The 14,306-nt window shown below is 39.9% G+C and overlaps 3 protein-coding genes across 6 annotated transcripts; 2 read left to right on the forward strand and 1 right to left on the reverse strand.

The window, feature by feature from the left end:
- The first annotated feature begins 106 nt into the window (after positions 1 to 106).
- Positions 107 to 1,885, forward strand: LOC103950547 (F-box protein At1g47056-like). 2 transcript variants are annotated; one of them, XM_048580592.1, is made up of 2 exons: positions 107 to 268; positions 302 to 1,885. In XM_048580592.1, the coding sequence occupies exons 1-2, from the start codon at positions 107 to 109 to the stop codon at positions 1,739 to 1,741; spliced, it is 1,602 nt and encodes a 533-aa protein (XP_048436549.1). In that variant the 3' UTR covers positions 1,742 to 1,885. The 2 variants fall into 2 exon arrangements, with proteins under 2 accessions (XP_048436549.1, XP_009360050.2); XM_009361775.3 differs by having other exon boundaries at positions 107 to 1,885.
- A 982-nt stretch (positions 1,886 to 2,867) lies between these two features.
- Positions 2,868 to 5,870, reverse strand: LOC103950534 (mannose-P-dolichol utilization defect 1 protein homolog 2-like). Its single transcript, XM_009361760.3, has 8 exons — positions 5,641 to 5,870; positions 4,978 to 5,131; positions 4,391 to 4,463; positions 4,200 to 4,266; positions 3,979 to 4,038; positions 3,701 to 3,761; positions 3,569 to 3,610; positions 2,868 to 3,214 (listed from the first exon to the last, which is right to left on the reverse strand). The coding sequence occupies exons 1-8, from the start codon at positions 5,785 to 5,787 to the stop codon at positions 3,105 to 3,107; spliced, it is 714 nt and encodes a 237-aa protein (XP_009360035.2). The 5' UTR covers positions 5,788 to 5,870; the 3' UTR covers positions 2,868 to 3,104.
- Positions 5,871 to 10,111: 4,241 nt separating this feature from the next.
- Positions 10,112 to 12,498, forward strand: LOC103950522. 3 transcript variants are annotated; one of them, XM_048580603.1, is made up of 7 exons: positions 10,112 to 10,576; positions 10,657 to 10,727; positions 10,811 to 10,942; positions 11,047 to 11,150; positions 11,256 to 11,297; positions 11,376 to 11,432; positions 11,658 to 12,498. In XM_048580603.1, the coding sequence occupies exons 1-7, from the start codon at positions 10,431 to 10,433 to the stop codon at positions 12,228 to 12,230; spliced, it is 1,125 nt and encodes a 374-aa protein (XP_048436560.1). In that variant the 5' UTR covers positions 10,112 to 10,430; the 3' UTR covers positions 12,231 to 12,498. The 3 variants fall into 3 exon arrangements, with proteins under 3 accessions (XP_048436560.1, XP_048436563.1, XP_048436562.1); XM_048580606.1 differs by having other exon boundaries at positions 10,116 to 10,576; positions 10,674 to 10,727; XM_048580605.1 differs by having other exon boundaries at positions 10,118 to 10,576; positions 10,674 to 10,727; positions 11,042 to 11,150.
- The last annotated feature ends 1,808 nt before the right edge of the window (positions 12,499 to 14,306 follow it).

Raw genomic sequence — 14,306 nt, forward strand, 5'->3', positions numbered from 1 at the left:
ACTTTTCCACAGAGAGGTTGTTGCCAGTGCTCCTCTACGACGCTATCTACGGTTAACCGTGCTGACGTGGTAGAGCTCAGCCATTGATTTCCGGGTTGTTCAGTGGATGGGCCAGTCATCCTCGGCGGCCGCAAATTCAAGCCGCCGTGACAGCAACAACCACAGCCATCGATCCAAGTCCAAAGCAACGGCCGCGATCTCCCCGATGCTGCAGGCCGACGAGGAACGTTCTGGGATCGTCGACGTGGCGTCCGATTTAATCTCCGATCTTCCCGACGAGTGCTTGGATTTAATCTCCGATCTTCCCGACGAGTGCTTGGCCTGCATATTCCAGTTCCTCGGGTCCGGCGACCGGAAACGTTGCTCTCTGGTTTGCCGACGGTGGCTAAGGATCGAGGGACAGAACTGTCACCGTCTCTCCCTCAACGCCCAATCGGATCTCCTCCCCATCATCCCTTCCCTCTTCTCCCGCTTCGACGCCGTCACCAAGCTCGCCCTCAAATGCGACCGCAGATCCGTCAGCGTCGGCGACGAGGCACTCGTCCTCATTTCTATGCGATGCCGTAACCTCACGCGCCTGAAGATCCGCGCGTGCCGCGAGTTGACCGATGCTGGGATGATGTCGCTCGCCAAAAACTGCAAAAGGTTGAAGAAGCTGTCGTGCGGGTGGTGCATGTTCGGAGCCGAAGGAATGAACGCAGTACTAGACAATTGCTCGGCGCTCGAAGAATTATCGGTGAAGCGGCTCCGTGGCATCACCGACGGAGCGGCCTCGGAGCCGATCGGGCCCGGAGTGGCTGCCGCGTCGCTCAAAACGATTTGCCTGAAAGAACTCTACAATGGACAGTGCTTCGCGCCCTTGATAATGGGCACGAAGAAACTGAGGACTCTGAAGCTCTTCAGGTGCACCGGCGATTGGGACAAACTTCTGCAAGTGATAGCGGAGCAAGTGACCTCCATGGTTGAGATCCACCTGGAAAAGCTTCAGGTCAGCGATGTAGGACTGGCCGCCATCTCCAATTGCTTGGATCTGGAGATTCTGCACCTGGTCAAGAGCCCCGAGTGGACCAATGTAGGATTGGTCTCCGTCGCCGAACGCTGCAAGCTGCTAAGGAAGCTTCACATCGACGGATGGAAGGCTAATCGAGTAGGCGACGAGGGTTTAGTCTCGGTGGCAAAGAACTGCTCCAACCTTCAGGAATTGGTGCTAATCGGTGTGAATCCGACCAAAGTGAGCTTGGAGGCATTGGCTTCCAATTGCCCCAATCTCGAAAGGTTGGCATTGTGCGAAAGCATCACCGTGGGCGATGTGGAGATTTCGTGCATTGCGGTGAAGTGCGTGGCGTTGAAGAAGCTCTGCATAAAGAACTGCCCAGTCTCGAACATCGGCCTCGAGGCATTGGCCAGTGGTTGCCCTAACATGGTGAAAGTGAAGCTCAAGAAATGCAGAGGAGTAACAGCAGAAGGAGCTGATTGGTTGAGGGCAAGTCGGCCTTTGCTGGCTGTGAATTTAGATACAGGTGAAACAATCCAAGAGGCCGCCATCGATAACTCCGATGTGGCCCACAATAACTCCGTCGAGTTACCGCCGATGGCCATCCAACCGGCGTTTCCGGCCATTGCCTCAAGCAGTGCAGGGCGGTCGACGTCGTTTAAGTCGAGGTTAGGACTTTTGACCGGGAGGAGGGGTTTTGTGGCTTGCACTCTGAGAAGGTGGTCGTCAAGTCGGAATAATAGTTAAGTGTTGTTGAAATTGAACCGTACAGTTGATCGTTCATTTTTTTGCTGCATTATTTGGATTCTGACCTTTTTTATCTACTTGATTTCATGTTTGTGTGCTGTTTAGTGCCTTTTTCTGAATCCAATTTTCTTACTATTTTTTTTATGTGCTTTTGTGTTTCAATGATCTTGAAGCTTCCCCTTTTAACACCATTTCACACGGATTTGCCCACGATTGCTTCTTTTATGTTCCATCAAATTATATTTGATTCGGGTATGAAGTTTTGGCCTTTGTTGGGTAGTATTTGGATGCAAGCTTGTCAGGAAAGTCGAACTCGGGACCTCAGGAGAGAAAATTGAACTCAGATCTCAGGTGCCGCGAGTCGATTAACTAGAGTTGGTCATTTTAACGGAGCAGGATTCTCTCTCTCTTCTAATATCTCTCATCTTCTAATATCTCTCATCTTCCAATCTCCTTCTATTTAAACGGTTGCGATTACGTCACGTCTACATTTTGTTTTGAATTTTTTACATAGAAAATAAGACAAAAAGAAAAAGTGTGAGAAGAAGGGACGGAAAGGGATGGTAACTTGTGTCTCACTTCACTTGTTTCGTAGTTGTTGGAAGATGTTGAAAATTTATGGCCTTGCGTACATATTTATCCAACCAAAACCAAAAATATTGTATTAGATGAGAAAGGCCAGTTTAGGCTATTAAATTCCAACCAGTTTGTCATTTCAAGCTATTTAATTGCAACAATCTTGCTGGTTGCTTTCTGGAGCAAGGTCTCTTCCATGCAAGATAGATGAGAACCATACGCATAGAGGTTTCGGGCAAGGACTCCGGGCGCTTCAGGACGACTCTTGCATCCCCAAACGATGGAAAATTCCTTTTCTATCGACGAGGATCGTTGGGCAAAAAACAAGATTGAATATCCCATCCTCGGTACTGAAAAAAAAGGAGAAGCTTAGACATGAAGCAATGCTTCATGTCGTATTGGCGCAAGCCAACGTCAAGGAACAGAGTAAAAAGCCATATAGTCTAAAGCAATCACGTATAACACGAGCATTTTCTGACATGTAAAGACTAAAGTCGCAACGATAAAAGACGCAGTACATGTTCGTTTTGAAAAAGAAGAAAAGAAAAAGGAAAGGGGAATCTGCAATAATTTCCTGTTAACCTCACCGTTTAGCATAGAAAAGAAAAAGAAGTTCCAAATTTCAAATGAAAAGACTATCAGTTTTGGATAATGTCGTTTTAAAGATTTCATTAGAGGACGATTACTCATTTCCTTGAGCACTATTACCGTGTTTTGCTGACTTCCTTGCTGGAACTGTTGGTATCTTTATCTCAAGGACCGGTACCTATCTTGGGCGTCAATTCTTCTACTCTGTTTTCTTCTCCTTCTCAGCACGCGGCTTTGCCCTTTGGTACGTAAGTATCTGACTCAGGAGGGTGAAATTTGTCGCAATTCCAATCACGGAGCCCAACAGAACTAGAAAAGGATTAAGGAGAAGCAAATGAACGAATACATATGTGCACACATCAAATTCAAAGAACTTAATAGTAACATATTGCACTTATTTTAGCGTTGTTTTTGGTTATGCAAACAAACACTAGTCAGGATCATCTTCGACGGGGAACTCAATTTTGTCTGTCATTTAAGGGGACGAGAAAGAAAACTAGCGGTAACTAGGTTCTGATGCGCATACCTGATAACTTGCTACTTCTACACAGACTGACTACGAATTCTATAGACTGACTATAAAAACAAGAATAACTTTTTTGCTGAGCTAATATTTCGAGAGAAAAAAATGCAACTCATGTGACAAACAAGAAAAAAGGATACCACTTTTGGGTGCTTGTTCTTGGATGCTGGTGAAAACTCTCACTGCAAAAGAAAGTTAAGAAATTTGAGAGTCGGCCAAAATATATCAATTATACTCTACGCCTCTAGGTCCTTCTAATATGTTTGACTTACCCATGGAACCTGCAAAATTCATTAAGTTCGTTAAGAAGCTGAGCTCCCCTGTACTTTTATTCTGCGCAAGAAATTGTTAAGCAGCATCAGAAATGTAGCTAAAACAGGTTGAGATTACCGAAAGAACTGAATGTTGATGAAGTAGGAGATTAAATGGACTGGTTGCCATGCTAGAGGTAGTGCAAACTCAGAATTACAACTTTGGGCAAGCAGTCAAACCATCGATGTTCACATCAATAAAGAGAAATAGACAAACATCTAAATTAAATCCAACTTACAGAAAAGTTCGCCCATATCTGTGGGATCTTGGCACCGAGGAAGATTGCATGCTGGGATGCCTGTATCAGATTGTTTCCACATTAGTACATATAGATAAAGAAACGATTATATTCATGTGTAAAAACAGCTGAGTACGAAAATGAATACAGGACAAGGCAAGAAAGAGAAGTGCTTGTAGTGCCAATGGTTTATAGGTCGGCCTGTGAAATTGGCAACTTACATATAGAGCTTCAAAGAGAACAGGATCAACTTTGCCAGCTAATACGGTTGGTGCCATGGCACAATATCTGGAAAACCATCATATTAAGGAAGAAGTTGACCACATTTTCTCACTTATACAGAATGAAAGATAAGGAGAAAAAAAAAAAAAAAAAAAAAAGCCAAGGTTAACTGATTCTCAAGCAAGGATACAGTAATGCCGTGATCGCTGTTCTGGTACCCATAGGTCGGGAGTAATAATAGATAATGGCAATCAATATTAGAGCTGAAAAAGTGAAACATGACAAACTGTGTTAAATCCTGTGAGTGCCATAATTAGTTCTCCTACCGATACAAATTTAATCGACACGAACCCAGGGTTCACAACTCTACAGGTGAAAATCATCATCCTAATCTACAAACCCGATATTTTTTTTTTTTTTTTTGAACAAACGATATTATCTACACGAAGTGGGAGGGGGTGAGCTTAGCCTCACAATGGGTTACCAATAATGTGGTTCAAATTTGCCTTTGACGAGAATTGAACCTAAGACTTCTCACTTACAAGTGAAGAGGAATACCACTAGACCATAATACTAAGTGGCACAAACCAGAATTATTTGTTTGCCACATAACTTAAAGTTCCTAGATGGTAAATCACGTATGGCTAATCTGATCAAACTAACTCACTCTACCGTCAAAATCATGTTTTTGTACCTCTATTTTCACCCTCACATCTCTATGAAGCAATCGCCCGAAATACGTTATTGACATAAAAGTACAAGAAGCCTTTGAAATACCTTGGATCAAAAGAAAGGCCAATTCCCCATAAGCTGAGAATGGAAGCCCTTTATGAAGGCAATACGCCAGAGCAATGGTGTAACCAACAACTTCAAGCTCAAAAGAGATAATACTAAGACCTCTGACACTTCCATGTTGCAATATTTTTATTATCTGCAATCGAAGAACAAAAGCATCACACCGTGTACAATGCCAAAATACAAATTCAAATTAGTACATAACACGATGCAACGTCTTACAATACGATATGCAGGTATTTAACTACCGGTTTCGTGTTTAACAACGAATTGGAGTAATTAAACATAAAATAGATAGCCTAGTGACTATAGGTTCAGGAAAAAAAATAAAAATCCAGAAAACTCAAATCTTTGGATTCTTTGCTGGGAAAATGGATGTGGGTTTAGTCCAGAATCCAAAATTTTCATATCTTTTACTAAAATCTCCATCGTTAGAAATCCTAACACCAAAACATTAACTAAAAACCCCAAATTCAGAGCATAAAACCCCTTCAGACTCATTAACCGATGGTACCCACCTCAGAGATCTGCCTTGTGTTCTAATAACATACAACAATTTCAACAGAGATTGTGAAGGAAAACAAAAGGCGATTGCTTTAGCAAATTAACGACGATAGCGACCAAAAGGGAAAGGGAAGAACGTGCCTGAGGGAGTTTGACGGTGGTGGAGGCGGCGACGATGGCGTAACCGAGGAGCTTGGAAACGAGGGGCAGCAAGCAATCTTTGCTGGGGAAGTGGCCGTCGCCGAGAGCCCCCAATGCGCAGCTGAAATCGATTCCTAGGACCTTCATGGCTGCGTCAAATCAATGGAGATCCTTCGCTGTTTTATCACTCCTCCAAGACTCGAGCTTTGTATGTCGAATCAATGGAGATCCTTTGTTATGCTATGAATTTTTTGTGCTTTCAGTATTTTGACCGACGCGCGTACTCCAAGCATATTATGATTTTTCTCAATCTCAATTTCGGTAATTTACGAATAGTAATTAGTTTACAAAGTTCATATTAATTTGATTTAAGTTCATTTTAGTTTACAAAGTTCTCTCTCTCTCTCTCTCTCTATATATATATATATATATAATCATATTAATTTGGTCTAAGTTAAACATTTAAAGATCAATTGTTTTGTTGAAGTACATTTGAAGAACATTAAATGATAAGTCAGTTACAATCCGCACTGGGCTCTTAGGTCTCGGAGTATTGGGTTCAAAATAGTGTAATACATGGTTTAGGAAAGGACCAAGTAATTTTATTGGAGCTTGTGGTGCGATTAGGAATTCCTATGGTGCTTGGCAAAATGGATTTTGTGCTAACCTTGGACGTGGTGAAATTCTTCTCGAGGAAATTTGGGCCATATTCTTGGGTTTACGCTCGCTTGGGACAAAAAGGTTGTTCGTCTTTTGGTAGAATATGATACTTCTTTTGCTGTTCATATGATTATGCAAGGTTTGAGTGAGAACTATTTTCTTGGTGAATTGATGCAGGCTTGCCGCAAGCTGTTAGAGAGAGATTGAAATTGTGAACTTCGTCATGTTTATCGTGAGATGAATATTGTGGCTGGTGAACTAGCTAACTTGAGTTCGTCGTATTCTCTTGGTCCAGTTTGTTTCAATCAAGCTCATGCCTCTTATCGTCATTTCTTGATGTCGGACGCTGTTGAAATCTCTACATCTCATGATGTTTTGCTTTAGTTTTTCTTTATTGGGCATTTAGCCCCGTTTGTTTACCCAAAAAAAAAAAAAAGTGTAATGCAAATGATAAGATTAGTGCGATCATCTTTTATCTAATCCCACATCCATTTGCGAGTGCTAAGGCCATCTCCAATCGAGGGCTGGCCAGAGTGCTCATTTTAGCCCTCTGGTCCTCCAAGATATTAATATTTTAATGAATAGTACATAGCCATATTTGCCTCCATCTCCAACCGAGGGCCATGGGGCTCGTTTTAGCCCTGTCACAAAAAACTGTCTCCAACCGAGGGCCAAAGGGCCAAACATAATTTATTATTTAAATATAAAAACTACAACAACTTAAATTCAAATCCAACAACTTAAATTTTAAGACGACAAATTAAATTTAAAAAATATAAATAAAATTTGAAAACAACATGAACTTGAATTTAAAAACTACAACAACTTAAATTTAATATCTATAATCAACTTCATCATCCGCCATTGTAGTAGTATAGTCAGAGGTAAACAACTACCGCCGGGTCATAATTTCTTTTCTTTTTTTTCCTATCAAAATAGGTCTTACTCATTGGAGTGTAATTTGAAGTGTTCATTTCCATATTCTTATCATTCATCTATTCTTGTATTTGTTTGGCCCGTTCTTCATGCCTACTTTTCCTTTCTTCCGCCTCAAGGGCATTTTGCTCCGCCATTAATTGCAATGAGGCCGCCACTTCATGTTGAGCGGCGTAATCATCATTTGTCTTACCCTTTTCCTTCAATTTTCGCCCCTTGTTTCGTCCCATAGCCCTAGGTATGGAACCTTCACTCGAAGACGGATTTTCTACCCTTGTTTGTTGAATGGTTGGAGATCTATTTTCATCCATATTTGCATCTGAGGATGCAGTTCCGAACACCACCGTAGGAGCTCTATGTGGTGGATCTTCAAATAACACTCACCCTTTACAAATTTCCCAACAAATGTGAAACTGAAAGGGTTTCGAGCTACTCTCCATATACAATTCCTCCGCTTGGCGTACCTAGAAAAAAATTAAAGAAAATTAATTTATGAAATTAAATGTAATATAATTAAATATTTAAAATAAATTGTGAAAACACTTACTTCGTCGTAGTAATTAGTGATGCTTTCATGTCTACTTGCGGCTGCTAACAATGCTTGATGTCATTTGTTCAAACTTGGTTGAAGATGTTTCTTCCATCTTGAAGAACAACTCTCGTGGTTTCAAATATTCACTGGAGTGGTGCCTTCATAGAACTCTAACTATTTTTTGGACACACGAGTCCAAACACCATCATTTGTTTGACAATTCCCCCTCACACTATCTTCCGACACTCATCTATAAGCCTTGCAAAGAGCTTCATATTCTTTTCGGATCCAAGCTATACCTTTCATTGCAGACGAGGCCATTTGAAAATTATTGAAAAATTTGAAGGATAGATTTTTGAAAGAGGAAAGAAAATATGAGAATTGAAATGGTGAAAATTTTGTGAGGAATGGTGAATGAATGGTTCAAGGTATTTATAGGAAAAAAAAATAAGAATTTTTGAGAATTTTTTTTAAAAAAAAAAAATAGGGCCAAAAAACCTAAATAAAATAAAATTTGAATCCAACGGTAACTAGCGCCAGCAAGCAACGGCTAGCTGACGTCTGCTAGCCGTTGGATTCAAATTTCTTTTTAAGCATTCTTGTCGGTTATTTCTGGCCAGCCCTTTCTGATTCCGTGGGGCTCTCTCAGATTTCACGAGCCCTTTGGCTTAGCCCTCGATTGGAGACGATTTTCGGGCTATTTTCGGGTCACTGAACCCTTCGGTTGGAGATGACCTAAACATGGGATCGGGTAATCCAATCCTACTACTTATCCTACCCACCAAACGAGGTTCGACTCCAACTGGATTTTGACAAAATAATACACTTTTAAAGTCGATTGAGGTCTAAAGCTGATTAAACATGCATATTGCGGTTGCAGATGAGGGGCCACTGGAAGGACAAAGTTTGGTGCAATTTATTTTATGTGATGAAATTGGATACCAGTCAGGATTTGAGGACCACGGCAAGAAAATGGACAAAACCATTAAGGTAAAGTGAGCTGCTAAAGACTGTTTGCTCAGCTTTGAGTACAAAACAAGGATTGCAGTTGTACACCTCCCTAATTTGCCTACACCTGGTTGGGTTTTGTATTACTAATGCCTTGATTCATGATGGGAATTTGATTACGATTTTTAGGAAAATTTTGAAATGGTTTCTGCATAGTCCGTCTATAGAATGGATGCTCGTTCCTTATTGAAGAACGGACTTCTGAATCTCTGATATTGTCATTAACAATCAGTTAATATTATTACTGTAACAAAATGTATTGATGTATGATCAATATATTATTAACAATATCCGAAGATATTTGTTCTTTAATCATGCACAAAAACAATGGTGGAACAATGTATAGGGCTACCATGAGCTAAAGCCGGCGTATCTATATTTTTTGTTGTTTATGTTGAATATTGATTAATCAAATTAATCTTTGTAGCCCGCCCAAATTAAACCAAGTTACACTCAACTCACGTATAATAAGTGTAGTATGAGATTATACAGAGAACTATTGATTCACAGGGCAAGTTAGTAGGGGAGATTCTTAGGTTTTAGCCATCTCTAACTATATATATAGTCTATATATCTCGTGTCTATCTCTCTTGTAGTGTGACTTACTAGAATGACAACTGACTACAAGTCACATTTCTTTACTCCCAACCGGTTCCAGTAAGTAGGGTACTCTTCTTTATCTCCTCCTCTCTGAGTTGTAAATATCCAGGTCCCACGATGAAACAAACTCCAGAGGTCCACTGCAGAGTGGGTTTGGTTGGAGGCTAACTCCAAAATCCCAACACTCCATGTCAGCCAGTGGACATTGGTTGTTTGCTCCCAAATTCCTCTTTTCCTTTTAATTGTGGTGGAAACAACAGCACACTCAAGCTTAACTTCACTCTAAAGCTCTCTCTCTCTCTCTCTCTCTCTCTCTCTCTCTCTGTGACAATCAGTTAATATTATTACTGTAACAAAATATATTAATGTGTTATTGATATATTATTAACAATATCCGAAGATATTTGTTCTTTAATCATGCACAAAAACAATGGCGGAACAATATACAGGGCTACCATGAGCTAAAGCCTGCGTATCTATATTTTTTGTTGTTGATGTTGAATATTGATTAATCAAATTAATTTTTGTAGCCCGCCCAAATTAAACCAAGTTACACTCAACTCACGTATAATAAGTGTAGTATGAGATTATACAGAGAACTATTGATTCACAGGGCCAGTTAGTAGGGAGATTCTTAGGTTTTAGCCATCTCTAACTATATAGTCTATATATCTCGTGTCTATCTATCTTGTAGCGTGACTTACTAGATGACAACTGACTACAAGTCACATTTCTTTACTCCCAACCGGTTCCAGTGGTAGATTTCTCGATAAGTAGGGTACTCTTCTTTATCTCCTCCTTTCTGAGTTGTAAATATCCAGGTCCCACGATGAAACAAACTCCAGAGGTCCACTGCACAGTGGGTTTGGTTGGAGGCTAACTCCAAAATCCCAACACTCCATGTCAGCCAGTGGACATTGGTTGTTTGCTCCCAAATTCCTCTTTTCCTTTTAATTGCGGTGGAAACAACAGCACACTCAAGCTTAACTTCACTCTAAAGCTCTCTCTCTCTCTCTCTCTCTCTCTCTCTCTCTCTCTCTCTCTCTCTGTGACAATGGAAACTGGACTTCCCATGTTTAATTGTCTCTTGCAGCACACGCTGAGGAACCTCTGTTCATGTTCAGATTCTTCTTCCAATCCTTCCAAATGGGTTTATGCTGTCTTCTGGAGAATCTTGCCTCGGAACTATCCTCCCCCAAAGTAAGAAAATTTTACTGCAAAAACAGAATATACGTGAAAAGCACTTTTACGAAAAGCTACTTTCATGATACCAGTTACAGTGCTTTGGTTTTTGCAGGTGGGATTATGGAGGCAGTGCTCTTGATCGATCCAAAGGAAACAAACGGAACTGGTAAAGTGATTAACAAAGAACTGTGACAAAACAAAACCCGTGTTTATAATTCTTATGATTTTTAAGTGAATTTTCGGTTGCAGGATTCTTGTTTGGGAAGATGGGTTCTGTGATTTCTATGAATGTGAGCAAGCAGGAAGTGGGTACATCAAGGGGAGGTTTGGAGCTGATATCTTCTTCAAAATGTCACATGAAGTCTACAATTTTGGAGAAGGGTGAGTATTTACATTCTAAAACAGAAGCGTGTTAGGTCAGTTGCTCAAGGCAATGTGCCTATCTTAGTGCATTTGAGTTCGGATTTGTATTGGCTGCAGATTAGTGGGGAAAGTAGCAGCAGAAAATAGTCACAAATGGGTGTTCAGAGATGCACCAGATGACGGTGATCCTACCTTCATTTCCTCCTGGAATGCATCCACTGAACCTGTAAGCCAATTCACTACACTATGCTTTTTACAAAAGTAACTGCAAAAGCATAAAGTTTTCTTTTCAATTCATCCTAATTTTCCCTTCATCCACTTTTACATGCAGCAACCAAGGGCATGGGAATTTCAATTCCAATCAGGCATACAGGTTTTGTACTTTCAAAATCTCACTGATTAGAATTTTAAGTAACACGATTCAACGGTTTGTTATATTGAAATTTTGCAGACCATTGCAATCATTTCTGTTAGAGAAGGCATAATTCAACTTGGCTCCTTCGACAAGGTTTGTGTTCGTCTCCCTTTGTTTTCCTTTCCAATCTCATCAACATCAACTGAAGCGATTCCTGCGCTCAATTTTTAGCCATCTACACTCCAAATTGAATGTTTAACAATTTTATCTGCACTGGCGTAAGGAGTGACTCAGTGAGTACAGGCGGCCGAAAGAGGTGGGTTAAAATCAATAGCCTTGGGTGAAGCATCAATTGATTGACTAATTGGGATTTTTCAGATATTGGAAGATCTTAATCTTGTGATCAGCATACAAAGGAAACTCAGCTACCTCCAGAGCATACCAGGAGTTTTTGCCATGCAAAGACCTTACCTACCAATCCAACATCCCTACATCCTCAAACCAAATCCTCAGATGATTGCAAACCATGATCAAACAGCTTTATCAGTCTACGAAAAGCGCCAACTGACCGGCGCGAAAAGATTGTTCAACGAAGTCCCTGATGATTCCCAAACCAAGTCCATAAACTTGGGCTGGAACACCCCACAAAATGGACTTCCAGGATCACCACCTTCGCCGATTCTTCCTCTTCTGCCCTCCATTTCTTGCAGCCTTGGAGCTCTACTGTCGAAGCTACCTTCGGTTAATATCCCATGCTATAATTCTGGTGAAGCTCCTGACAGAGAAATGCTTATGAACAACATGAGCAACAGTGGCAACAATTGTGCAGACCAGATGCTGAAGGTTAGTGGTGGCATTACGAAAATAGAGTCATCCTGTCACTCGGATGTAGCTAATGGAGAAAAGCACAGTTCCATAAACCCTAATTTGGGTTTAGAAAATGAGGGGTAGACTTGGATTCGGACCGGTACGAAAACAAGGGAGTTAGACTTAGATTGCTCTGACTGAATCTTAATTAATTAGAAAGTTGCAGCTCAGTTTTCTTCAAACTAAGCTGGCAATACATTGTTTTAGTCAACTGACTTATTCCACATCTACAACTCAATTTTTTTAATTACGCTCACTTGGGCTTTTGTCATATAAGAATATATATGTAATTATTCTTTCATGCAATAATAACGTGTCTCCATGGCCCCCAAAACTCAATTGAAGATGAAAACTGACCAGAGATTGTTGTAGGGTTGGATCAAAGATGTTGCATGAGACATATGGTATCCTCCTCCCGACAAAATGATGGTCTACAATCCCCAATCATTCAATTTTTCTTCATCTTATTGGCCGAGGTGGATCTATACTTGAAACCTTTTCAATATTAAAAAACGAATATCACCAAACTAAGAATTAGTTAGTATGTTATTAAGTGAATACGATACTAAGAAAGCAAGTTAAAATACTACAGATGTGGCTGTATTTAAGACGTTTGAAATGTAGTCTAAACAAGTGGTCCGACCATCCAGATATCGTATTTAGTACCACATGCTGGATATGTGGATGTGCAACTTGTCGTTTGGAAATCCCAACACAAGTGAAAACTGATAAAAGGCTGGACCATTTTAGTTGGCAAATTTTAATACCAATCCAATTTGTAGAGGAATTCGTCACCAAACGAAAAGCGAATTGCCTTCCTTCGAGAAATGAAGCAAGTGGGTTTATTAAACAGTGCAAACTTAGAAACTAGAAGGTCCACTCCACACCGCACTCATGCATTCACAAAAAACGAACCAATACTTACAGATTGAAGTGAGCCTCCAATCAAAACAAACGACACAAGGCGGGGTTCAATCGGCTGCATTTTTTTATAAGGGACAATTAGTGCCAACTCACGATTATTCACCTTTTTTTGGTCTGGAGAGGATATGAGAAATTTCACCCTATCCGTGGCCAGAGTCAAGCAGACTCACCAGCTCGGAGTATCAAACTTGGGACCTCCTACATTTTTTTTGTTTATTAGAGAACCGCAGTTTGCACCCTTATCATTAAGCCATGGTTGTTCAATATCAAAAGTTGTTGTTAAGAGATCATTATTTTTCAAATAGGATATTTTAATTTAATAAACACTTTTTTATTACTTAATTTTAAAGTGAAACGCTGCTCAATATTACGGTCTAGTGGTATTCCTTTTCACTTGTAAGTGAGAGATCTTAGGTTCAATTCTCACCAAAAATAAATTTGAACCACGTTATTGTTAGCCCATTGTGAGGCTAAATTCACCCCTCTCCCTTAGTGTAGATAATATGCTTGTTAAAAATAAAAAATAAAAAATAAAATAAAATAAAAAACTTAAAAGTGAAACAACCTTTTGGTGAAACAAATAAAAAACGGGGCTCATAACCAATGTTTAAAATATCCACAAAACTGGATGAGGCACAACCTGTTTCAAAGAAGGTGCATGTATGTTCACGAGGCTTCGCTTCTTTCTTAAAGCGCCTCAAGAAAGGCCTTTAGTCTCATGTTTCGAAGGTGCGACCGCATAAACATTTGTATGAAAGCGGACGTCGTTGACAACCAAGTATTTTTCGGTCTCCTCTACTTTGCTTCTGCTTAGTATTTAAAATATCCACAAACTATTGATATTTCGGTCGAAATATCTGAAAAATCAAGGATCGATATACAAGGCGGTGAAAATGCAAGCTTCACTCATATCGGCAAGATATAAGAAAATCAACGAATGTCGATAATATTTACCAATTCACTACATAAAATTTATTGCAAAACCATTGCAGATTTTCAACTTTTGAAATTTTTTTGAGAATTTTCTCTAATTTCGACTAAATCTGATTGAGTTGATGTACCCACCCTATTGCAAAATTCATAGTTTCAGTCAAAGGAAAATGATATTGATATATTTCCATAAATTTGCATATCAATATTTTACCTATTTCAATATTTTAAACACTGTCTATATCTAGTGAAGGCAGAGATTAATTCATAGAAATTAATAATCCATATATATCTAAATTATTTGTG

This window comes from the organism of the source record quoted next, unplaced genomic scaffold (genome assembly GCF_019419815.1).
Source record: "Pyrus x bretschneideri cultivar Hongxiangsu unplaced genomic scaffold, Pyrus_bretschneideri_v1 Contig1, whole genome shotgun sequence".
Taxonomy (NCBI): Eukaryota; Viridiplantae; Streptophyta; class Magnoliopsida; order Rosales; family Rosaceae; genus Pyrus; species Pyrus x bretschneideri.

What these genes read in the sequence shown, in the direction of transcription:
- LOC103950522 (XM_048580603.1), top strand. Translation starts at nt 10,431, where the DNA reads ATGGAAACTGGACTTCCCATGTTTAATTGTCTCTTGCAGCACACGCTG. An exon ending in AAAGGAAACAAACGGAACTG is followed by an intron (nt 10,728 to 10,810) that starts GTAAAGTGATTA and finishes TTTCGGTTGCAG; the next exon opens with GATTCTTGTTTGGGAAGATG. An exon ending in GTCTACAATTTTGGAGAAGG is followed by an intron (nt 10,943 to 11,046) that starts GTGAGTATTTAC and finishes GCTGCAGATTAG; the next exon opens with TGGGGAAAGTAGCAGCAGAA.
- LOC103950534 (XM_009361760.3), bottom strand. Translation starts at nt 5,787, where the DNA reads ATGAAGGTCCTAGGAATCGATTTCAGCTGCGCATTGGGGGCTCTCGGC. An exon ending in GAATTTTGCAGGTTCCATGG is followed by an intron (nt 3,611 to 3,700) that starts GTAAGTCAAACA and finishes TTTCTTTTGCAG; the next exon opens with TGAGAGTTTTCACCAGCATC. An exon ending in AGAACAAGCACCCAAAAGTG is followed by an intron (nt 3,215 to 3,568) that starts GTATCCTTTTTT and finishes ATCCTTTTCTAG; the next exon opens with TTCTGTTGGGCTCCGTGATT.
- LOC103950547 (XM_009361775.3), top strand. Translation starts at nt 107, where the DNA reads ATGGGCCAGTCATCCTCGGCGGCCGCAAATTCAAGCCGCCGTGACAGC.